Below are 27,213 nucleotides of genomic sequence, written 5' to 3'. Positions count from 1 at the left end.
TTATCAAATAGGTATTTTTATTTGGACATGTTAATTGACAATATATAAATGTAAATACATCACAAACAGATCACAAAAAAGGGGGGGGGGGGGGGTACAGTAAAAGTGTGTATATAATAATAAGCTGTTCATTAACAAGAAAATATACATGAATTAGTGAAAATTTATAATCTCTGTTGATTTTATCTAATGCACATTAACATCATTATAATTTTATGCCTTTAGAAGGCTGGATCATTTTGTAATTTACACAAACATTTATAATAAGATGTTAACATATCATATATTAAAATTTTCCTTTTTCAATTCCTACTTACAGCTATACAGATGAGGAAAGCACAACAAGCTGTCACAAATTCTAACCATTATCAATTATTGAGAGTAAAACTTTGTTAATATACAAACAATCAAAGAATCTTAACAGTATATATTAATATTATTAAAATTAAAAAAAAAATTAGAAAATCTGACACTTGTCTAAATTCTTAACAGATACTTAACCTAGAAATTACGCACTACAAAATTAATATTAATATTCAAATAAAAAATAAGATTTTAATCCAAGAAATCACTCTGAGTTTTTACAACTTTTACCCTAGAATAACTAAAAAATCTTTTGCTTTGAACTTTTTTCTTCAAAATTTATGGCACCTAAATACCATATCGAAGGACACATTCGAATACTTGACTATTTAGACCCTGAATGCACAAATCCTACGCCTCCTCAAAACAAATCCCATAGAAATGTTAACAACTGCACAACAAATTCATAATGATCTTACAATATATAGCATATAACATGAAATAAGCTAAAATGTTACACAGATTATTGATAGCTGATAGACATTGGCAAGGACCCAACATTCACTCCTGGAAATGAAGATTTCAGGAAGAATACATCACATGCATACATATACCAGATGTGGTACAAATCTCAACTCTACCAAACATAAATACTAGTAGGAATTGTGTTTACCCATAACCATATAGTTTTGATATTAAAATCACTAGCTATACCACAACAACTATGGGTACACTGCAATCACCATCATATAAAAAACAAAATAAGGTGTTTATTAAAGGTTATATTTCTAACAATACTTTTATTGGGGTAATAAAATCTGAAGGTCAGATAAAACATGAAGGTTGAACTTCAGATATTTTTTTTATTGACAACCCATACATTGATTACAAATCAATTCATTCAAAAATAAATACAAGCTTGGAAACAAAGCAATTTATCACAGGTGGTGAGACCATCCTTGCTAGGGCTGTATCAATATATCGATATATCGATACGTACCAATATTCAAGAATGTACCGTATCATAACTTTCAATACATATCGGGAAGGAAGTGTTTCTTAAAATTCTTTGAAAAAGTTGGGAATTTCATTCACCAAAGATTATATTTAACTGTTTTGAATTAAAACTGATCAATAATGATATAAACATTAAGGAGATCACAAATCTTTAATAATTATTACAAAATGCATAGACAACTATATTGTAAAATGTTGGTTTTACAGTTAAAAGTTTAAATTTGAAATGTACTTTATCATGACAGTGAGACAAGAACTTCAAAATGGTTATAAAACACTCAGTTTTTATAAAATTTATGCATTAAATGATTTAAAAGATTTTTTTGTTAGACTTGTTAAAGAATCCAATATATTGCATAATGCTTTACAAAATATCGTATTGTATCGTACCAAAATTTTTTGCTCAATACACAGCCCTAATCCTTACAAGCCCCAAGAGAGAGAGAGAGAGAGAGAGCAATTGGATTAAAAACCTGTGGTTTCCAATGATGGCAAAAGTCATACAAAAGAACATACAGATATTATTAACCTATATTCAGGGATAAAAACTATCAAGACTTCCAATTAGTAAACACTGAAACAACAAAGCAAGGACAGGCCTGAATATTTGGGAGGCAGGTCTACTGTACCCTTCCCTACCCAATTCTGAACAGCCTCTCTACCCAATTTGATTATATGCAAAAGAGGTATATATTGTTTACTACATATTCTTAAATTGAATTCAAACTTACTTTCTCAATGGAATTTATAAACTTGAGAGGTAATCTACACAAGTATGTAACAATCTGTAAAACCAGACCAATAACTGCATCATGCTTAAAAATAGAACGCAATTTTTTTTTTAAAATTACTGCTACATTACTGGGACAATATCTGCCTTTGAATTGTCAGATAACCATTCCTGCAATTTTAGAACTTGCACGAAGTTTATTGATTTGTCTGATTTAAATTTGCCATGGTGAACAAGAAAATGCAGATATAATGGGGGCCATCATTTCTCTGTGATGTTAAGAGGTAGGAAGACTAAACATATAAGGCAAATATTTCTACACATGAAGTGATACATCTTAATCAAGTGACAGGGACAGAAAAAAACACCAAAGCCACAGGTGACCATACCTCACAAACCCAAATCACTGCTGACCATAGCTTAGAGACTCAAACCACAGGTGTCCATAGCCTAAAGACCCAAACCACAGGTGTCCATAGCCTACAGACCCAAATCACAGGTGTCCATAGCCTACAACCCAAATCACAGGTGACAATAGCCTGAAGACCCAAATCACAGGTGTCCATATAGCCTAAAGACTCAAACCAGATTTGACCAGTTCAACTCCTCAAACCACATGACACCATGGACAAACTGTGGGTGATAATAGCTTAAGCAATTAAGGATGCAAAAAATGTGCTCTTATATTAGTGATATTAATTCTGTGAATATCAATTATATCTTAATTAATTAGCACCTCTTAATAACAAATCAACAGCCATTAATAAAAGGAATTAAATGCAGTTAATCAAATTCATGTAAATATTGATTCATACATGTATAGGCAAAAACCTCAATTACACATGATTACTTCAAAGCTGGGCATTGTGGAACATTTGTGTAACGATTGAACAATGAATAATAAACTAAGAAGCCCTCCAGTAAGCCTATAGAACACTCTGTTTATAAACTGTAGATACCTAGCAATCACTATTTCTTAACTACACAGGTTAGTATATCTTTTTTTTCAACATTTGTAGCATGAATCCAAAGTATTACAAGAAAACTCAAACTGTTATGTACAGGTTTCTAGTCATTTATAAAGAGGAATTTGTATAAAGCTATGATTACAAGAACAGCGGTTAAGTAAGGTAGCACTTCAGTTCACTTGTTAGTAGGTGCGGAATTATCATAAATGTATGTAAAAAAAATAACACCATTCTCTAAGTATACTCTTAACAGCAAATATTTAACAGAAATTTGAGACTACCATATATACTCGCCTAGAAGTCGGTCTGCCTATAAGTCGCTTGTATTTTTTTGAGCTTATATTAGACAGATTGACCCACTAAAATACCAATATTCTTATAACTCGCATATAAATCGGACAAAGATTTTTGGACTAAAGTTTAACTCCCAAAAAACTGACTTATAGGCGAGTATATATGGTATTTCATTTTTCAAAAAATTCTTTTAAACTTTTTGGCATTTTCATTAGAATATAAGCCACAATCATAAAAAAATCAATTTTACATTACAAGTAACACACAGTGCACTTTCGGCTATGTGTAAAGGCTCATTTAATTTGTTGATAAAACAGGCTCCTTTTCACTCCTCAATACCAACAAGCGACACCCCTTCAGCTGTCAATCACTGATAAGCCACATCCCTTAAACTGTCAATCATGGTAAGTCACACCCCTTCAGCTTCAATCATTGATAAGTCATGCCCCTTCAGCTGTAATATTTGGTAAGTCACACCCCTTCAGCTGTCAATCCATTATAAGTCACTTTTGACTGTCACTCATGTGCAATGTGTCCCTTGCTTCCAGCCTCTATGTCAACTCGACAGATAGGACACTTTTTATTTGTTGTCAGCCACTGATCTACACACTGAATGTGGAATAAATGCATACATGGAAGTCGTCTGGAAAAGAGAAAACAAAATTACCAAACAAAACCACTTAAGATGAATGCTAACTCTTGATTTCCAACTACATTTTACACAATCACAATGCAACATGTTTGGCAATTTTCCTTAAGTTTTTTTTTTTAAATGCAAAGTAGACTTTTAGCATAAGTGTTTAATAATTCTAATACCAATAATATACTGTCAGACTGATTTTAATTACAACTCTTTTTGACAAGGGGGTATAAAATTTTGTCCTTTAAACGTCACTGAATTTTAAAATACTAATTACCACTTAATCTTTCAATATGTTTAACGTCTGTAAAATCAACCACATTAGATTCATATCGTAAAAATTTTGTGGTTGGTACTTCATTCACATACGTACCCTCTCCTTTCCCCCAAGAAAATATAAAGTTTTAATTGGTATGAATTCGATACATAAGAATAGTAAAAGATATGAAAACTATTTTCTGTTTTCTATTGATTTCTATAGTAAAATACATGTGTTTTACTGATAATGAAAATATGTATATCTTTCTTAAAAATATTATACAGTTGTAAATACACTTATGTTAGCAGTAATCATATTTGTAGCACCTTAATGCTGCTTCTTGCCTGTCCTATTTTAAGTGCTATTATGTACATGTTCTTATTCATTTAAAATAAGGCCCTGTTTTTATCCAATCATGCTTCAGCATTGTTTTGATCCTACAGATGCTGATGTCACCAAACTTTATTGAAATTCGTTGCCAAAGAAAAACTTATAAAAAAAAAAAAAGGTGGGTGTGACATTTACCTGACATCTTCCTCCATTTCAAACTCACTCAGACAAATTGTGCACTTTTCCTCTTGTTGGTCATCATCCCCATCCTTCTTCATCTACAATATCAAGGCCATTCATTAATTATTTCACCAATTCATTATAAGTATTTCTAGTTCCTTTGTGCTCATTGCAGCTTATGTTAACATCTGGCTTTCTTAAAAATAGGTAACCATCTCAAAGGACAGCTTAGGTAACAAAGTGGTTCAAGAGGACCATGGCCTAATAATGCTTATTGTTTTTTGTTCGGTCACCTGAGTAAACTCAGGTGACCTACTGCTATCTGTTTTCATCCATCATCGTCCGTCGTGTGTTAACATTGAACATTTTCAGCTTCTTCTCTGAAACCACTAAACCAATTTCAGCCAATTTTAGCATATGGCATCTATGGGTGAAGGGAAACAAAATTTTTGAATTTCATTGTCCCTGCCCACCTGGGGCCAGAGGGGTAGGGCTAAAACCATCAAAATTAGTGCTATCTTTAAAAATCCTCTTCTTTACTCCTTGACATCAAGCAGTCAAACTGTTGGCATGATTGTAATAAGCATTGAGCCCTCTACCAAAATTGTGAAATTCCTGGCCCAGGGTCAGGGGTTCTGGTGCTAGGGCAGGGCTCTATTGAATTTATAGTGAAAATGCATTATTTCTTAAACTAGATGTGTCATTAACACCAGGAATACCCCGCAAGCAGCCAAAATTTCAAATGCAATATTTGATTTTAAATTTATATTCAAAAATTAATATTTTTAATAATTATTAAATTTTGAGGGATAACTGTCAGAAATCATCTGACCATGACCAAATTCGAACTTGACCTGCATATTCCTATGACTTATCCATATATCAAATTTGAGTTGAATGTGTGCAACTGTTGCAGAGATAATGAACGGAAAGTGAATGATGACCAGTGATTTTTCTACACCCAATTTAGGTCTGAATATCGGCCCTTTCCCCTCTCAAAAATTACTGATTTTTTCCCAATTTCAGTTGCTTTTTCCCCCAAAATAAATTTGCTGTTGTTTTTGTTATATTGAAATTTTTACGTATGACTTATCTAATATGAAACGCTATTGTTCTTGGTCATGCAGACTCTTAAATTAATGGTGAGGAATAGCAGATTATTTTGTGCATTTACAAGTTGTAGAAACACATATGTTGTGGAAAGATGCATGTGAACTGACAAAACATAGCTTTATTTGTAAATCAAACTAGTAGTAGTTCTACAACATGCATCCCTGATTCCACAAAAATCAAACAGTTTCTACACCCGGCAGATGCAACTAGTACTGCAGAGAAATTGCGGCAATATGATAAGGGTAATTCATAAAGCTTTAATCAGTTAATAATTTGTTAGAAAAATAAATTATTTGTCATTAATCATGTCAGATTATCCCATCTTCAATTGCTATTACGAGAAGGATTTTCTCTTATGTCTACTATTATGGCAAAAAAATTGAAATATAGGACAACTTTCAAAGATTTTTTTAAAAAGTTAAAAATGTAGAACTGTGTCTAATTTGTTATTTTCTAGCAAATAAATTTAATAAATGATGTAACATTTACTTATATATTTTATTTTATCTTTTAAAGCTAAACACGATTCGTAAAAGGAATGTGTCGGCCAACTTAGTCACTGTTCAGTGTAATCAGTCGTCACCTGTGTAGACGGACGTATGCTATACAGCACTCAGTAGCGACGAAAAAATAACTGTATACTTCTTCTTATGCAGGAAAGTAAGATATCAAAGAAACTTACAATAGTTGCACAGGTCAGTGCAGTATACAAACAAACACAAATACATGTAACTGCAATAAAATGTAAACAAAGGTAATGCAAGATAACCAGCACGAACACGTGGGTCGCCATGCCACGCCAATACCCATGACAATAAAGCAGTCGGGTGTAACAAATGCAAGGAGTATACCCAGGTGCTGATATCATAGATAGTAACATAGGTAATCAGAAATTACAGAGCTCACCTCAATGAATATTGTCTTTAAGTAAGGCAAAGTCCCACACTAAACTAATAATCTAGGAGTGTGCATCCCTAGATGCAACATTTATGCAATTTTGGTCTGATAGGGCTTGCAGTTACTTGGGAATAGAATTATCTGAAAACTTAAAACTAGTCACTCATCCAGAAAATGTAAGTCAAGTCCAGCATCCGAAGCAAGTTTTGAGATTGTTCGTCCCTTGATGCATCATCCATGCAAGTTTGGTTCAGATAGGCCTTATAGTTACTTGGAAATGAGATCTGCTGCAAAAACTTTAACCTGGTTACTCATCCGGAAAATGTAGGTCAGATCCAGCATCCAAAGCAAGTCCAGTAGTGTGAATCCTTAGATGTGTCATCCATGCAAGTTTGGTCAAAATAGGGTTTATAATTACTTGGAAATGACATCTGCTCCAAAAACTTTAACCTGGTCACTCATCCGGAAAATGTAAGTCAAATCCAGCATCCGAAGTAAGTCCAGTAGTGTGCATCCTTAGATGTATCATCCATGCAAGTTTAGTCAATATAGGGCTTATAGTTACTTGGAAATGACATCTGCTCCAAAAACTTTAACCTGGTCACACTCATCCGGAAAATGTAGGTCAGATCCAGCATCCAAAGCAAGTCCAGTAGTGTGAATCCTTAGATGTATCATCCATGCAAGTTTAGTCAATATAGGGTTTATAGTTACTTGGAAATGAGATCTGCTCCAAAAACTTTAACCTAGTTACTCATTCGGAAAATATAGGTCAGATACAGCATCCGAAGCAAGTCCAGTAGTGTACATCCTTAGATGTATCATCCATGCAAGTTTGGTCAATATAGGGTTTATACTAGATACTTGGAAATGACATCTACTCCAAAAACTTTAACCTGGTCACTCATCCGAAAAATATAGGTCAGATTCAGCATCCGAAGCAAGTCCAGTAGTGTGCATCCTTAGATGTATCATAAATGCAAGTTTGGTCAATATAGGGCTTATAGTTACTTGGAAATGAGACCTGCTCCAAAAACTTTAACCTGCTCCAAAAACTTTAACCTGCTCCAAAAACATTAACCTGGTCATTCTTTAGCTGAAATTGCAGCATCTGAAACCTTGACTGGTACAATAAAAAACACTAGAAGCATCCTCCATGCATCTCTGACTAATATAGGCCATAGAAGTACTTGAAAAGAAAACTGCTCCAAAAACCTTAACCTGGGACGCCGATGCCGAGGGTATTACATAAGCTCCCCCAACTTCAATATAAAAATTTCCTATTTATGAGTCGTGTTCAGCTTTAATTAAGGTTAATTACAATTTTATTGATTTTTCCCAATTTTACACAAATGTCAATGATTTTTCCCAATTGTAAAGGCCAAGGCCCCTTTTAAAAATTGTAGAAAAATCACGGATGACAGAATGAGGGAATGATGGAACAGGGTAACACTATATGCCCCTGCCATTTCATGGTGAGGGCATAAAAATCTTCTCCTCTGCTCCTGGGAATTTAGCAGATAAACTAAGTGCATGGCTATGATGATCAAGGATGCCTCTTCTTCTGAAATTGTGATATTTGTGGCCCCAGGAGCAGGGTGTTCATGTTGGTGGTGGTGGGGGGGGGGGGGGGGGGACTATTTAATATATATTGGAAATGCTTTTTTTTTTGAAAATTTTCTTCTCTGCCCCAGGATATTTAACAGAAAAACTAATTGCATGGTTTTGATGAGCAAGGAAATCTTTTCAGAAAAGTTGAAATTCATAACCAGGGTCAGGGATTTTGGTGTTAGGGTGAGCTCTTTTGAATATATAGTAGAAATGCATTATTTCTTTTAAAATATTCTTTTCTGGCCATTGTTATTAAGGAAACATAAAAAGTGCATAGTTATGATGAACAAGAGTGCCTCTTCTAAAATTGTGAATATCTTGGCCCCTGGGTCAGAGCTTTGGTATTCGGGTGGGGCTACCGGTATATTGAATCTATAGAAAAATTGAATTATTTCCTAGAAAATCTTCTTCTCTGCTCCTGGGCATCTAAAAGGCAAATAGAGTATATAAAGTTGAAGTAAGCAGGGGTGTTTTTACCACATTTTGAATTCTGTACCCTTTGGTCAATTTATTAATTTCTACTGAAAGAAATTATTCTCCTTTGCTATTCACCTATAATAGTTAAATGTAAATAATGTAACTTTTAAGGTCAATTGAATAACAGAATTATACAAGAAATTTTATAATCTTTAATACAAAAGTACTTTCATAGTTTTTAATGGTCAGGTTAACTTTTAAGTAATAGATAAACGAAAATGGGACAAAAATACCATATCTTTGTACAATAAATAATCTATTAAAGACCAAGAGAGGCCAATTCAAGGGGGGAATAAAATGTGTTAACTAACAGTGCTCTAGAACTCATGTTTTTTTAGTCCACATGAGGACAGTGACAAATGAAGGAAAATACAGGCAAATAAATAGATCAACTTTAAGATCTGTTATTGAGTACAAAATTAATGTTTTGCTGATCCCTGTTTATCCTATTTCTCTTGCTTTTGGGCAACATAGCTTTATTTATCAGCTTATTTTGTTTTAATCTATGGATTGTTACATTATACTCAGGTGACAGTTAAGGCCCTTGGGTCTCTTGTTTATTTTTTTTTTGTCTTTTTTTGGTACATTGAACCAAAACTAGATCGAGAACTTTCAAATTGATATGATAAGTTATGACAAGTTATTTCACCTGCACCCAAACCCCCAGGTGATCGTAACATTTTTTCTATATTGGACCAAAAATAAAATAATCTTGAAATTCCAAATTATTAGAACTGGTTATTATTTTTTTATTTTATTCCTGCTTCTCACTGTGTTCACAGATGTAAACAATGAAGAAAGATGGCAGGGTTTGCTTAACAAGTATATATCATATAGTCATAAAACAATTATTGCTGGGTTCTTCTTAGTAAGACAAGCATGATTTTAGACTTCTTCAAAGTAATCCCAGATATAAAAACTAAAAATCACTAATAGTATGTGAATTTCTTCATTCCTATACTAAGCATCTTTTATGTCACTTACAGGTTTTGGGATTTTTTAAAAAAGTTTCTACCAGAAATTGTGTAAATTCCAGAGAAAATATGATAATTCCAATAAATCATTCCTTTTTATCTCCAACTTTTATCAAGGAAAATGACTAATTTCATCATTTTCCATTAGAATTGGTAATTCATTATTTTAAAAATCAATGCCTTTCAAAAGTGAACAACATTTAGTTTTATAATTTACATATCATTAGCAATGCTTTATTTAAACCAAATAAATACTCAAGCTGACAAAGAGCGGGTTGTCCCGAGACTCACCTTTTTGTACTTGTATGGAAGAGTGTTCATCTCAATGATATCCTGAGTGGCCCCTCGGTTCACATTACCAAGTCTTTCCTCCAAACTCAAGAGCTCCTGTAAAATAGCACTGTTTAAAGCCATTTGTGCAAAGCCCTTAATAACCTTACTGATTCAGAGGAATAAATTATCACTTACAGAAAAACATTCAGTGTAGTACTTTTAACTAACGTAATCACAATATAATATATTGAGGCAAAGCATCAGATCGACAGCAAACTATTCACATGCTGATCATGTTGTCAATGACTTCTGCAGGTGATGCTGCACAGTGCAATAATTTGGACATCACAATAAATGTGAAGAGTCAAAAAATATATAGTTGGGTCAGTAGCATCTGTAGCAAATTCAGAACAAAATTTAGTCCCAACTTTTCTCTTTATTTAAGTACTGTAATTATCCGGAAACTTGTATCGAGTTGCTTAATTAAGACTTCTACATTACACATTCCCTTTCTAGGGAACACTTTTGTACAATCAAAAATTAATATCTGATTAAAAATGACAGAAATACTGAAACGCATTAATGACAATAAATATCACATACACATGTAATATAAAACAATTTTTAAAATTGTTTCATAATTTTTGTGCATGCTATCAATAAGGAATTACTGTATACAGGGTTATATTTGTCCCATATTATTTTCACCCTTTCACACTTGCAAACAATTTTGCCCTGTTTTAGTTAGATAATGATTTTTACTTTGAATTTGCCCCTTTTAAATTTTGTGATGAGGGCAACAAAAGGGGTGAAAAAAAAATGGGGATGAAAATTTCCCCGTCTATAGTATTCTATCAAAACAATAAAAATATGAACGCTTCATTTCCCCATGTGCACATTCTTACACAACCACAAACAGATCCGCTGCGCTGCGGACATTAATCAACATTCCTTAACTTCATTAGTTTGAGGAAGATGAACAATATATTATATATAACCAGGTTAACAGGTATGAGAATATCAGACAATTTATTGAGTGTCAATGACTCAATGGTTAAAGCACTGGCATGGCACACCAGAGGCCCAAGGTACAATTCCTGGATGAAACTTCATTTTTTAACACCTATGACATACACATCATTTTAGCATATAACTTTCAAAGGTTTGCACACCACTTTTAATTTTTTGGATGTCATAAAATACCTTCAAATTGAAAACAAGAGGCCCATGGGTCACAACGCTCACCTGAGTCACCTTGGCCTTACTGTTCTTCTTCAGATTTTTCTAAGTCTTCCCCCCCCCCCCCCCAATTATAATCCACTGAAAAAAATTTTCCCCCATAATATGACCCCATCCTATCCTCAAGTGGTCATGGCTTATTAATAAACAAACTTGAATCCATAAAACATAAGGATTCTGAATATCAATGTGACTAAACATTTAGTATTACTTACACTTCTGCAGAATTTTTAAAAAGTTTTCCCCTAAATACAATAAAGCTTGATTTGTATAAATAGTGAATTTATGGATAAAGCAAAGTTTTTGAGGGTCCCCGCAACATCTGAACAATTCCTCATAAAATTTAACTCATATCATTTTATCTCCCATTTGAAGGGAGTATGACCCTTCATTTGAACAAATTTTAATCCCCTTCACCCAAGGAAACTTTGTGCCAAGTTTGGTTGAAGTTTGGCCAATGTTTCTGGAGAAGAAGAGAAAAATGTGAAAAGTTTACCACAGTAACAATGCCAACAGAAAACAGACATGATGTCAGAAAAGCTCACTTGAGCATTTGGCTCAGGTGAGCTAAAAAAAAAAAAAAGAAAAAAAGAAAACAATAGTCAGCTTTGTGACAATCTTTATTTAAAAATCCTTTTCTTACCTATCCAGGACATGACATTTGATAAATACTGCAATTAAATTATCACATTCTTGAAAGAAAATAGTTCAACACTACATTTCCAGGGAACAAGGATAAAGCAAATTTACACTTATAATCAAGTTTTTTTTGGTCAAAAAAACCCTTCTTGATATCTCTTTTACGAGAAATTTATTGAACAAATTCTGATTTGACTAACTATCAGTTATACCAAACTGATTTATACTCCTCAAATAGTTTACTGTCATCATATCCTCTTTGTTATAACCAATTTTGAAGAATACATACTGGTATCCTTTTCATTGTTTCACAGTATGTCAGATGACTTTGTCAGCAAGATCTGGCTTTTATCTTCTCAAATTTGTAATTCATTGGTAGGATTTAACCTTTTCAGTCAGATTCATAGATTTGTGTATTTTTACTTGTACATGTACATCCATATAAAGTATAGATATAGCCAGAACTAAGGAGTAGGTCTGATATTGTGTACATATTCATATAATTTTATACCTTTGTATTTCCTTTATTTTTTTTCTTAATAATTTTTAGTAAGTGTTCAAACTATATTTCATAGCCAAAGAAACATTCATAAGTCATCACCATAATGCTTTTTTTTAAAAATCCAAAAATAAGAGAATAACATCATAATATACAAATTCTTCTGTTATTTTTTTTTTCTGTTAACAGTTTTAGAAACACTTTGGTTACATTTGTTAATCTCAATAAGCGGCCCTCTTTGATGTCACCTGAGTATCATGAGTTTCTCTTGATATGACCAGCTCAGTTCCACATGGAACTGGAACTCTGGACTCATGTGACACAAACCTGCAGTATAGTGCCTTGGAGAATACAAGTGTGACAAACAGCTACATGTATCAACAATGCAGGGAACACTTAGATTTTTCCTTTCTTTAGTTCTTTCTTTTTTGCACTAAGTTTTATTACTATGAGATCAAAACTGAGAAGGCAAATTTTGAAGAAAAAAAACAAATTAATTTATCTTTAGTAACCATGGCAACACAGTTGAAGGGAATCAAAAATCTGGTGTATTAGGTACAGTGTATCTTGTTGTCAACTTGTTATCAAAGATGAATTAAAAATATAAAGCATTTGCAGTAGGATTTACAATTTGATCAAGTTACTGAAAGGTAGTCTGACAGTTAATTACAGAGATGAACTAATGAATGACAAACAAAACTGCATAAACTTGTCTTTAGTAAATATTTACCTTATCTATAAATTATGAGTGTACATGTTGTATATCAATATGCACTTCTTGGGGATTCATTTTTTTTTCACATGCCCAGGATTTAAAGAATCACCTATAGAAATTCCCTGTGAGGAAAATTTCCAATTCCAAACAGAGTGTTCTTAGCTGGTAATATTCTATTTTTAAAACTATTTGTTTTGGTATCAGCCAAATACTGTACAGGGGAAATAACTCGTGGTGTAAAAATTCTATATATTCACGGTGTTGATAAATCCGTGAATTCAAGAGACAGTAAGTTTTCAATAAAACTTTTAATTTCTTTCATTTATTTTGAAATTTGAGTCTAGACTACCAGTAGATAAATATATACATAGTCATTCAGTAATTACAAGTGGTACTTGTCATTCAATTATTTTAATTATCATTATCTTACATTAAAATCTGAAAATAATGACCTGTATTTATTGTAAAAGCCATTGTTACTTGTTTTTGATCAATCAAAACACAAGGGTCAAAGGTTTTGATTACCATGTGCATTTTCACCTGATCATGTGTATTCATTTTTATTGACATAATATGACTTTTTAAAAAAATACATATATTCATTCAAATAACTTCCAAACTTAAATTGTTTTAGATGCAGAAAGCTATATATATATATATATATATATATATATATATATATATATATATATATATATATATATATATATATATATATATATATATATATATATATATATATCAGGGTTCGAAATTCACTATATACAACTCACAAAACGCGAGTTAGAATTCCTAAATTGCGAGTTAAAAATTAGGTAACTCGCAAAAACTTGCGAGTTGATTTTTTTTTGCATTGAAACTGTAGCAAAAATATAATATATAATATGACAGAACACAATGCTTTTGATTTAAATCAGTAATTTAAATAAAAGTCACACTGTAGTTGTATTTTGTGTATTGAACAGTAGTTACTTTTTCCTTAAGTTACATATTTAATTTACATAAATTTAACTTTATATGAAAATTGCGAGTAGTCTTATAAAATTGCGAGTTCACTTTCTTGGTACTCGCAATTATTTGCGAGTTGTAATTTTAGGGAGTTTCTAACCCTGTATATATACAGTCAAACCTGTATTAAGCAGTCACCTGCGGGAACCATTAAAAGTGACCTTTATAGAGAGGTGACCTTTGAAAAGAGGTTAATCTTTTTCAAGAAAAATTCTTTTCTAATTTATGTAAGTTCTGTGTCTTAAAATACTACATCATAGAATATTAAAGAGAGATGTGTTTTGGACATCAATGGTCTCAGTTAGATTTTTTTTCTAAATTTAAATAGTCTCAAGATTAAGTTCAAGATATATTTGATGACTCCAACTAAAAATATTGAGTCTACTAGGACATTGCATCATCCTCCCTCCAAACAACTACAAAACTTTCTTTTATTGTAAGATACATTATCATGTTGTGTCATGAATAAAATAAAATGTATTTTTTATCTAAACTGCCTCTAAAAAACAAGTTTAGTTAGTCCTTATAATTGTATGTTTAATAATACATAAATAGTAGTGTAATAAACAGACAAGTCATTACATTCTCAGTTTATCAAAGCAGTGCATAATACAAATGATATCAAATTCACAGGTGTTGTGAGCAATGAAGCGTGACTAATCCTAACGGTTGTCTTACCCAGTTGAAAATCACGAGATAATCAGGACACACATTCAGTATACAAAACAGTTAATTAGGGTTTCTACAAATAATACATTTCCTATGTGTAAAAAACAGCCTGTCATGCGTTTACGCAATTACACCTATCGGAGTCGGGCATACCAAACATGAACTAATAATTAGGAAACACCTAATTATTGTTTTCATTAATAGATAAATAAGGATGCCTTGTGTATCACTCAGTATTTTTTAAACCAGATTCCAATTCAATAAGATTAAGATTCTCATAAGTCCTTTTCCTCATAACCTTTTCGGTCACTAGTACCCTTGTTTAGTTTTGTTAAAAAAATAAATAATCCAATATTTTAAATGGTTTTAATAAGGCCAATTTTTTTCCCATGATCTCGCTACACAAGACCAATTAATTACATTTGTGACAAAAATTGGCAGTCACCTGACTTGAGATCTGGTCACGTGATCGGACAAAATGGCCACTATATACCAGGGAAAACGGCAATTTTACATGAAATTTGATGACTGCTGACCACGTTACGCAGGTGACTGCTCAATAGAGTTACATTATATAGGAAAATTCATTGGGAGGAAATAAAATGACCGCATAGGACAGGTGACCGCTGGATAAAGGTGACCGCTATGACAAGTTTGACTGTATATATATATATCCGTCCCAGACACAATACAGTAAACTCAGATAAATAAATATGGCCAACAAGTGAAGGAAAAGTGTAGCTTTGGTAAAAGTTTAGTCGAAATTGGCTCAATGGTTCTGGAGAAGAAAATGAAATTGTGAAAAGTTAATGACAACGACAACAACAGACAATGGAAAAATTTTCATCGAAAAAGCTCACTTAGGCCTTTGGCTCAGATGAGCTAAAAAAAATTATACTGAAATCTAAATTGATGACTTCATATTTGCAAAAATAATATTAGGCAAATCCCTTAGACTTTCTGGTGTTCCTAATTTCTGAATCAGAATTAGTCCTGGGCATAAGGCATCACGAATTTGAACTCTCTAATGTGTATTTACAATCACACCTCATACGTTAGCCATAGGCATTCAGATTGAGGAATTTGAACCTCCATGTGTACGTTTATGATCAAACCTTACAGATTAGTCCTGGGTGTTGGGAATGAGGAACCTAAACCCCTCAGTGTGTGTTTAAGATCATACCTCGTAAGTCGGTCTATGAGGCATCATCATGCGTCCCATCCTCAGCTGGAAATTTCGGTTGAGGTTTATATTTGGCAGGTATGTAAACGCTGGTAGAGGGTGCGGATGTACTGGAGGAATCTGATGCTGAGAATACACAATCAGTGAACACTGGTAAAATATATGGTCATGTTTATGAGACACAAGAAATTCTGAATTCTTGTTTCTGTATTAGTATAAAGAGATAGAAACTGCACTTGTTTTATGGTTTGATTCTCTAACAAACTGTGACATAGATAGAACCTGTAAACAGAGCCTCTAAAATACAAACAGAAACTTCAAACTGATTCCTTAACATACTAGATAAATGCTGTAAGCAGAATCACTCCTAGAACCTGCTGAAAACCTTTTATAGGAAACAGTGACAGTGTGAAAAATCAACAATAATTCAGAATCATAGATTTTGGTGTTGTTCTCTTTTATTTTTCTAATCCTTATTTAAGCAGCAAACCTTTGCCTTAACTTTAGAAAGTAAATGCTTAATATACATGAGGGTATAACATGTAAAGCTACTTACAATAGGAGCAAAGTCTGAGGGCATCCCTGGAGCAATGGGGAAATGATGAATCCTTGGCGGATGATGATAATGATGAAGATGATGATGTAGATGCTGATGAGGAGGAGCTGGGTTCATCTGATGAGGAGGGCCTGGTGTAGGACCTGGGTTCATCTGGTTCTGACCACTGTAAAACGAGAAACAGAAGTCTCTGATGAGACTGTAGCTCTACTGGTGTGTACTTTTACTAAAGAAAGATATATCATATGCCCTGTTCACATCACTTAATTATTTGATTCCCAGTACAGTGAAACACACTTATAATGAAGTGCCAGGAACAGATGATTTTGCTTCGCTATAAGCATAATTTGTTATATCTGTTAGGTTTACAATATATATATAAAAGTCATGGGGAATGAAAATCATTTCGCAGTAAGTGTCAATTCGTTATAAGCATACATGTGATGAAAAAGAGGGAGATTTAGACCTCAAAAGAGGTAGAATTGCACGCGTTGCTTTAGGCATCGATTTAAGAAGATATATATGTAAATATTGCCTTAATTGACCACTGCAACAAGCATTCTGAGAGTATTGCATTAGCAATACTAGTCCCCTACCGGCAAGTGTAATCTGGTTCCTGTTAAGAATTGAAAATGCCATAATTCCATCAAAAATTAATGAAGCGGGACGAAATGCAAACTTGATCTATAACTAATCAAGGTAAAGCCACATACCAAAAATCAGCTCAATATCTGAAAGCGTTTAGAAGAAAATTGCGGAAAACCCCTAAAAATTGAAAAGGCCGTAATTCCGTCAAAAATCAGTGAAGCGGAACGAAATGCAAACTTGATCTGTAACTCATCAAGATACACTCACATACCAAAAATCAGCTCAATATCTGCAAGCGTTTAGGAGAAAAGTGCAGAAAACCAAGTGGGACAGACTGACAGACAGACAGAGGGACAGACAGACAGACAGACAGACGGACAGACAGACAGACAGACAGACGGATGGACAGACGGACGGACAGACTCAGAGGAAACCTATAGTCCCCTCCGGTTTCACCGGTAGGGGACTAATAATTAAACTCAAATATCAACTGCAATGAAGAAGACAAAAACAATTTTAACATAAATTATATATACAAATATAAATATTTTTCATATTGCTCATTATTTGGGCTTTGAATGGCTGCTTATTTAGCCTTTTGAAGAGTGATCTTTGTTGATATGGCCTAGCTGGAAGCAATAATTCTGAATGTTCATTCAATTGTCAAATACAGCAAATAATTACACTATTTAGCCTAATTCAGAATTAAAACTAGTGCTTATCTTTCATAAAAAAAATTGGATTTCCCGCAATGACTGAAAACGAAAGTAGAGATGCAAAAAAAGTATTATAAATGAATGTTGATTCCCTTTCTTACTTTACTCAATACTGAACAATGTCAAAGGTTTTCATCCACTTCTAGAATACTATATCTCCCTTTTTCTTGGCGGGGATGTCGACGAAATTCATCGTAACCAATGTAATCACCGAAAATTTGTGCACCTGTCATTGTCAAACACGTGTTTGAAATATGTGTAAACATCGGATAAAAAAAAGGTTAGAATGTTCCCAGTTCAAATCATGACGATATCTATCCAGATTTTATGATGAGATCAAAAATCGCTACCCACGCGACTCAAAAATGGATTTTGTAGAAAAGCTGTAGATTTACAAATAATAGCGGTAGGCGGGATATGGAATAAAAAAGCGGTAGACCTCCGCCTAAATAGTAGAGTTAACATGTATGTATAAGGGTGTACACTATAAGCCAGTTTTACTGTAAATTGATCTGAAGTAAAAGAATCAAATAAAACTAACGCAAATCGAATTGCATTCACACGACAGTTAATGCAAAGTAAACTAATGGGCATTATAACTTTATTTCTACATTAAGGCTATTCAGTAAGGCTATTATGATGTCATTTTCAAATCAAGTAACCTTATGTAGAACAGATTCATTTGACACAATGTCATAATATTTGTGCACATTTTTTAACATAGTTTTTTTTTTGGGGGGGGGGGGGGGGGGGTTTCATTCAAAAATAGTATAAGTACCTATATCTAACCACCAACATCTGGCACGTGACTTAATTTTGTCATTCATCATTATTTTGTCCTTTGAATTTGAATTAGCTTTGCTTAGCATTCATATGGAGCTAATGCGAAATAATTTGATCCACAGTAAATTTATTCAAATTAATTAATCTAATTCGCATTTAATTCTCCATGTGAATGCACTTCATGTTTAATTCACAGTAACATTTAATTCAAAATAAACTATCCGTGTGAACAGGACATTAGTGTAGTCTACTTTTGCTTACAAAGTCTACTCTGACCAAACTGTAGAAGTATTTGAAGAAATCTCTATTTTTAGTTACTAAGTAAAGTGGTGATCTGTTTTATGTCTTTTATGACCTTTTATGATCTTTATGTCTTATTATATAGGTTAAATTTTTGGTTACATCAATTTAATTTGTAAACTTGTTTGTATGATGATATCAAGATTTTATAATAGCACACCAAGGAATTGTATAATTTGTTTAGAGTTACAAAATTAGGTATCAACCTCTTAATTACAGCAAGCAGTCTTTACTCTTTCTTAAATGTCACGAATATGTTAAACAAAATATCTATGCTTTGTTGAAGGTGACCTTTTCAAAGATGTCTTACATTATCTGACCTATATAAACTCATCAAACAAACCACATCATATACCCAGTATGTAATCATTTGGCACACAATATATGGAATTCACCCTAAACAATCTTCAGTTTCTCAGCCCAAAAGTTCAATATATGACAGGCAGGTTTTTCTTTTTTTTTCTTTTCTCTTTTTCAGTTTACCTCTCTTTCTTTTGTCAACAGATGATGATACTCATCTTAGCCTTTTGTACTTCATATTATCTGATGCTTAATGATGCTAATAATGATGTGACTCAACTCTTATTTATTAGTGTGTAGATTAAATATCATTATAAAAAGCATTATACCGGGTATTTCATTGAAAATTGTTATTTTGTAAGTACGGGGGAAAAAGAAAATCATTTAATTTTTGTTTTCAACTTGAACAAGATGTGTTTGTGAAACACTGATACCCCCATATGGCAGCTCAGGTTTAAGTTTCTCAAATTCAAGTCAAACTCCAAGATCAAGGTCAAGAGATAAAAAATGTTGGTACCCAGAGAAAGGTCTTGTCACAAGGAATACACATGGTGAAATATGAAAGCCCTTGCAGCAACCACTCAGAAATTATGTTCAAGGTTAAAGTTTTTGAAAAATAGGTCAAATCCAAGCTGAAGTCATGAGGTAAAAAATGTTGGTACTTAAGGAAAGGTATTGTCATAAAAGCCCTAGTACCTACAATTCAAAAGTTTTGACCAATGGTTAGTTTTTCAAAAGTAGGTCAAACTCCAAGATCAAGAGGTCAAATATGTTGGTACTTTAAGAAAAGTCCTATCACAAGTATGAAACCTAGCTCCAACTGATCAAAAGATATTGGCAAAGTAAAAGTTTTTACTGATAAACAGACAGACAGACAGACGGACTTAGCAAAACTATACGCCCCAGAATCTTTTATTATGGGGGCATAAAAATAGAAAATTGATTTATTCCTCTTTTCAATATGTGAATAAAATTGATCAAAGCATGCAAAGACTGACCTAATGGAACAGTGCCTGAGAAAATATAGCTTAATTTTTTTCTTGGCCTTACATAGCAAGATGAAGGTTAATCTTACCAAGAAGTCGGCATAGCTTCTGGTGGGTGATGAGAATGGGGGTTAGGTGTAGCCCGCTGACTGGTGAAGGATGCCCCACATTGCCCGGGGGTCATCTGAGGCTGAGATCTGGGCCAATTCATCATTGGGGGAGGGGCACCATTTTGTAAACAGCTGGCAGAACTGATTGAATTGTGTTGAAACAAAGGCATTCCTACAAATTTATATAAATATGTACATTTAGAGGATAAAATACATGTACTTTATACTAATGGTAACAAAAAATTTCTTATTTGATATATTGGTACATGGCTACATGCTAATACATGTTTCTATGCAGTATTCATTGAGTATTTAGAGGAATTTCTTTACAATTTCATGAAATTTCCATTCAATTTTCATTTACTGGCAATTGATGTGCTTGTTTCACTCTTTAAGTCTACGAGACATAAGCCTAATAACAAGAGCTCACATGAGTTATATTAAAGAATATTTAAAGTACATGTACAGTGTATGTATAAAATCCCTTAATGCTCTTCCAAACAAATCTAAAAATTATGCATTCAGCCCTTTAAATAGTATGCACATGTTGATTCTTGCAAGTTAAATTAAAACATAAATTCAAATATGATGTCCTATCCTCTCTCCTTTAAAAGTTACCAGCAATGATAAAAGTTTTGAAAATGAGATCAAACTTCGAGGTCATGGGGTTAAAAATCAGAGCAATTTCAGAAACATCCTGTCACAGGCTACATGTCCTATCTCCTCTCATTCAAAAGTTCTAACCAATGATAAAAGTTTTAAAAAGTAGGTCAAACTTCAAGATCAGGAAATCAAAAATCATAGTGCATTTGGAAAGGTCTTGAAACAGGTAATGTACATGTAAAATAAAAGCTCTCTCTCTTCTCATTCAAAAGTTAAGACCAAGGATAAAGTAATGTTAATTTTTGAAATGTAGGTCAATCTTCAAGGTCATAGGGTCAAAAGTCATAGTTTATTTGGAAACATCTTGTAACAGGTAATGTACATGTGAAATTAGAAAGCTCTATTTTTCCTCATTCAAAAGTTATGACCAAGGTTAAAGCTTTTGCGACAGACAGATGGAATGACAATGAAATGAGATTTAATGTCCCTCACTTCCGTGAAAGCGGGGGACAAAAACACAGCACATTGTTCTCTGCTCTCTATTTCCTGATAGGAAGCTGAATTTTGTGTACTGACCCTCAATGTTCCTAGTTGACATATCAGGCATGGGTTGCTGTGGTAACAGGAAGGGCACCACTCCTGCAGGGAGGATCGGAGGGGGGTGGTAGTGGTGATGGTGTATGTGGGCTCTTGGCGGTTGTGGGGGTGGAGCTGGATGGTGCATATGAGGTGCCATTCCATGGGTACAGTTAGCTAGGAATAGAAAACATTCAGTTTAGTTGACAAGTCAAGGAAGTCTACTGCACATAACTGTATCCCAGACAAATTGGGATTAATTATAATCGATAAACAACTGAAATACTTGCAAATGTTCCACTTTAGCCCAGAAATACAATTTTAAATTTACAAGCAAAACTAATTTTTGGTATATGGAAAAAGAAAAGAGATATTTTCTTGGTTCAAAAATCTCACTTATCAAACTTAAATCTGAAGTCTGATGTTGGTTAAGCTGAAATCCATGATTGTAACATTGTACCTCCACAAGATCCTTGGGCTCCATGGGAATGACGCTGTAGATGAGGGTGAGGATGCATGCCACCATGGGAACGAGACAGGTGTCCTGGTAATGAAGAAGGGTGTCCATGGTTACTGTGACTGGCACCCATGTGGGCGTGTCCTGGGTGTGGCCCTGACATGTGACTAGGATGGCTGACATTCATATGGGGGTGACCATTCTCATGGAAAGCACAGCCTAGACGTTCTGAACAGGGAAGCATATGTGCTGGTGGATGCTGTAAATAAAATGTTTCAAATCACTGTTTATGAGACTTATTGCTGCATAAAAGGATGTGTTCATGTACAAACATTAGTATATACACTGCAGAATAACATTAATCCTCCCCCCCCCCCTCCAAATTATTATTCAGGTTTGAAATCAAACATTTTCAAAAACATTTCTTAATCTCCTTCTCTTCTCTTACCTGATTACATCCATGCCCACTGCAGGCCTGACCATGGTCATGAGATCGACACATAGGTGCCATGGGCATACCAAAGTTAGGATGCACATGAGCAGGTGGGGGCTGTCTGTACCCCCGGGAAATGGGCTGGAACATTGAGGTCTGTGGAGCAGGTGCCCCAGCACCGGACTCAGAGTTACCAGAATTACAGGGAAAACTGGCCGCAGCACTAGGTTGACGATTTTCCACTGGGGCAGGTTGGGATGTACGGGGCACATTGAAAGATGTGAAGTTGGATCGGCTATTTTCTTGGTCTGAAATACATAAGCAATTTAAAATCTTAAGTGGATTTTACTTTAATCAGTTAGTGATTTTACTGGTCTACCGTTTGAAATTAGTTACAATATCTAACAAACAAAAATTGGATATAATGTACTAATGTATACAAGTCTCATAGATCATATTTTTCATGTTCTGGACTTGAAATGTCATTAGGATCATCTATGACAATGTCTTCCATTATTAAGATGCAATGACCAGCTACAAATAATTCTATAAACATTAATTTTGTAAAACCTTGAGAAAACTTTACAAAAGACAGTCAAACTGTTCTTAATAGCTAAAACAAATTAAGTGAATTTCTTTCACCTGTAGAATCGAGTCATTCAAGGAAAGATGCAAACACTAATTTGCATTTTTCATCTACCTCAATATTCACTTTCATACTCTATATATTGTCTGAAGCATCTAAGTTTATCACCCACTCAGTTATATTATCAGCATTTCAAAGTAAAGAAAAGTTTCTAGAAAAGAGTAAAAAATTTCATATCTATCCATCTAAGAGAAATGATCTTACTAAATCAAGTTTCCCTTTATTTACTGAATTGAAAACACAGAGTATATCCACTGTTTATCAGAAGGAAGACAATATGAACGAGTTTGACTTACCGTCATCAGACTCTGTGAGATCTACTACAACTGTCGCTCTCCCTGTTGAATCCTGCATTGTACGAGCAAGTCTAAAAGTATACACAAAAATAACACAATAATTATGCTGTTAATATGCTTCTATCAATCTTAAATTGAAAATATATACAGGTAAACTTCGTTATCTAGACATCGACGGGACCATCGGAAAATGTCGAGATATCTGAGGTGTCGAGATATCAGAGTTGAGACTTGACGTCCAAGATTTCATTGCATACAAAACAGACAAGCTTATTGCAATGTATATGTACATGACTTCAATATACACTGTAGCTCAACATATTTCAGAATTCCCTCTATTTTTATTAAAAATCTAAGAAGTTATCTTAAAAATCTTCTTTATAAAACGTTTTTTATCGAAATCTTTCTAAATTCACAAAGTCACAGCATTCGCATGTAACTTGCCTTTTAGTCAGAACAGGATATGAAATGCGCTCTATAAACTTCGAACCGCATGAAGTCAACATCCGATATACAGAAAAAATTAAATGCGTATTTTTTTCTTATTTAATTCCGGAAGAATGTACATTAAAATTAATTTTTTAAAGAGATTTGTGTATTTAAACTAACGTAGTGATGTTACAGATGCATGAATTATGCCTGATTCTGTCAATTGTGTCCTTAATTGGATTGTTTCCTGTTGCATACATTTTAACTTCAAAAGATCATTAAAACATCTTTAATTCCTTACTTTGAATTATTCAGTGTGTTTGTTATTCATTGTAATTTAGTTACATTTTTCAAATTTAAAAGTTATGTTAGGTTTCGATATAAATAACCGTCTGTACATTTACGCAGAATCGTGTAGATTTAGCGATGATATTACCCAAGCTGAACATTAAGCAATTAACTTCTCGTAGACACCGAGGGGGCTTGGGATTCACATACAAACACAGTCTATAGAATTAATTAAGCAGCGTGCAGTCAAAACAAGGGTGTGAAAGGTGTGAAATTTTAAATTGACAACGTTGAGATACCTGGAGTCGTCCGTGCGTGACGAGCGACCCTATCTGACAAACAGTTAGGTTCAGTAGAGCAGAAAATTCATTATTGCCGATGTCGACATATACCAGGTAAATTTTGCTCTTGGGACTGAGAATATTTGTCAAGATAACCCGGGTTGTCGACATTACCGAGGTCGATATATCAGAGTTTTTGCAAATCATTTATATAGAAATTCTGCCGGGACCGTGGAAGGACGTCGACATATCCCAGGTTGTCGACATATCCGATGTCGAGATACCGAAGTTTACCTGTATTGATACATTTAGTTCTTTTACCTTTCCCCATTGTCCACTCGGATGACCTCCACATCACTGTCATCAGACTGATAGGATGTGCTATGGTCATCTGTGTCAAAGGGAAGAATGGGGGCAATGGGAGAGTGTCTCCTTTCTGCTCCCTCTCCTGTGCCCCTCTCTTCAAGGTCAGACTGGGTCAGGTCAATACTACCAAGCTCCTCCCCTTCACTGTCACTATGGAGAATGTTCACACTCCGACAACCTGCCACAGGGGCACCTGTCTCCTTTTCATATGTAACAGTGACAGGTCTCAGTAAATCACTGACCTCTCGACCCTCCCCCTCTGACCTGTGCTCCAGAACACTGACCGTTCCTGTCGCCCCCATCAACTGCTCCCTCTGAGGTTTGGATTCAGCCTGCAGTACATTTTGTCCATTCATTATTGCACTTGTGGAGTTATCCCTGGGGGTGGAGCTTGAAGACAGGGAATGGTCACAGAATGGGGAACTTCTGTCATTCAGTGTGTGGGCATGGGTGACCCTTGCACAGGAATGTCCACCTATCCTCTGATTCCTCCAATGACCACCTCTATGGTTTGGACAAGGATGACGATGCTTACTAGACCCTGCTGTAGACTTATGGCTAGTCTGATACGATCCTGCACAAAATCTAGAGTTACATGATATTGGATCAGCCTCTGTCTGCCTTTCATCATCTCCAACTTCAAGATTCATTTCCATTCTGTCCTCTAGACGAGCTCTTGGGTCACCTGTCTCAGCTCCTGGCAGAGTCTCTGGTCTTGGGAATGAAGTATTTGGAATTCCTAAAGTCACAGTCTCCATCTCAGAAAGGGGAGCCACTACAATATTGTCTCCATGGGGCTGCGATCCCACCCTCACTATGGCTGGTGGGGAGCAAACTCGCATCCCAGGGGACACCCTACCAGTGGGTACTGGGGGAACAATCTCCCTGGGAGCAGACCTCTCCCTAATTGAACTGTGGGTAGATGTGTGTGATGGATGACGTCCAACACGCCTGAACCCTCGCTCATGCTCACGTGGTGGCAGCACCTGTGTTCGGTAATCAAAGCCATTAAATGTGGTGGGTTGCTGATGAGTGGCTGGTGTAGGAAGGTTGAATAAGGCATATGGGTTGTGGGGGTTATACACATCATAAGGATTTGTCTCGTCTCCCCACGACCCAAAGGATCGTCTGATAAAGCTCGGTCTCCCGTTGTTGTCCTGAGACAGCATGTCACTACCTCCATCTGTGCAAATATATTACCAGATTTGTTTGAAAATTTCTGCATTTTCAAAAGACTTTTTATCAACTTTAAATTTCTAAATGAATTCTTATTGAAATCGAAAAAAAAACCTGTATAGTCATATGTTATGTTATAATTCAGTACTGAAAATATGGACCTTCATTGGTGCCCTGGGTAGACGGGTTACTATCCAAAGATTCATCTGAAGAAGAGCACATATCTACAGTGTTTCCGTGGTTGTTAGGTCGCTGCCATGGTGACGAATTACTTTCCTGGTCAGGGGAGAGATGAGACAGATGGTCCATGTAGGATCTGAAGTTGTCTGTCATGTTTCTGTCAACTGCCAAATCCACCCCTCCATCTATCAATAATGGCACATGGTAATGTACATATATCACATTATGATGATACGGGTATTCTGTGGTACATTGAGTACATACACATTGTTGGAGCATGACAAGTTAATTTTGTTTTTAAAGCTTGATATACAGTTAAACCTTCTTATCTCAACAGAAAATACAGAGATATCCAAAGATTCAAGATTAATACAAAGAAAATGTGATTGGGACTTCCATCTCACTTCGACACATTCTATTTACATTGATGTTCAAGATAAAGAAGTTCAACTCTATTTATACCTGGTACAGGTGTAGGATTAGAAGACATGGTTTCCATGGAAACAACATCACTGTCCTCATTCCAGCTGTCATCTTCTTCAGTGATTGCTTAATAAAAATGATATTATTAGTTATACAGGTCCAATCAATGGTGCATGGGGACTTGTAGAAAAATAAATGGACCAAATTAAAAAAAAAAAAAAACAGTCATGCTTTGTAAAATTTGACCTATGGCATACCTGAAAATCAGAAAGATTTTAATTGCTCTTATATGCTTTTATGTACTGATGTTCTGCATTTTGCTATCTATGTACATTCTTTAAAGCCTGTAGATGCAATGAGCACCATCCAAACTTACCAATGGTTTGTTCAGCTATGACCTCTGCTTGTACCTCTGTCTGTATCTGGAGGGGCCCACAAAGGGGACCATTTTCTACAAGCAGAGGTGAAGCTTCGTCCGCAAGGAGAGGAGAACCGGGCTTACTTCCTTCACTCTATAAGAAAACATGACATCAACATCCATCAACAGTTACAATGCATTCAATCCTCTACAAGCCAAGGAAACATTAAATACATGTGTACAGATGTAAGATACCTCAGTCTTAAGCTGGGAGAATGGATTCTCTTGGGCCCAGGAGGTTGATGGAGGGGCCTCAGGGGACAAAACAGCAGAGTCCATTGCAC

At 34.6% G+C, this 27,213-nt stretch overlaps 1 protein-coding gene across 1 annotated transcript; it reads right to left on the bottom strand.

Moving 5' to 3' along the window:
* On the bottom strand, positions 1-27,213 carry LOC133193472 (E3 ubiquitin-protein ligase arkadia-B-like). The gene is made up of 15 exons (XM_061329434.1): positions 27,125-27,213; positions 26,888-27,023; positions 26,551-26,637; positions 26,070-26,273; positions 24,688-25,915; positions 23,369-23,439; positions 22,442-22,734; positions 21,997-22,252; positions 21,537-21,713; positions 20,337-20,529; positions 16,575-16,740; positions 16,019-16,144; positions 10,085-10,180; positions 4,737-4,819; positions 1-3,955 (listed from the first exon to the last, which is right to left on the bottom strand). The coding sequence occupies exons 1-15, from the start codon at positions 27,206-27,208 to the stop codon at positions 3,829-3,831; spliced, it is 3,327 nt and encodes a 1,108-aa protein (XP_061185418.1). The 5' UTR covers positions 27,209-27,213; the 3' UTR covers positions 1-3,828.

This window comes from Saccostrea echinata, unplaced genomic scaffold (genome assembly GCF_033153115.1).
Source record: "Saccostrea echinata isolate AGI-Se365-2 ecotype Australia unplaced genomic scaffold, CSIRO_AGI_Sech_v1 ptg000027l, whole genome shotgun sequence".
NCBI classification, from domain to species: Eukaryota; Metazoa; Mollusca; class Bivalvia; order Ostreida; family Ostreidae; genus Saccostrea; species Saccostrea echinata.
The sequence above is the reverse complement of the archived record's forward strand: the minus strand, read 5'-3'. Positions and strand labels throughout refer to the sequence as shown.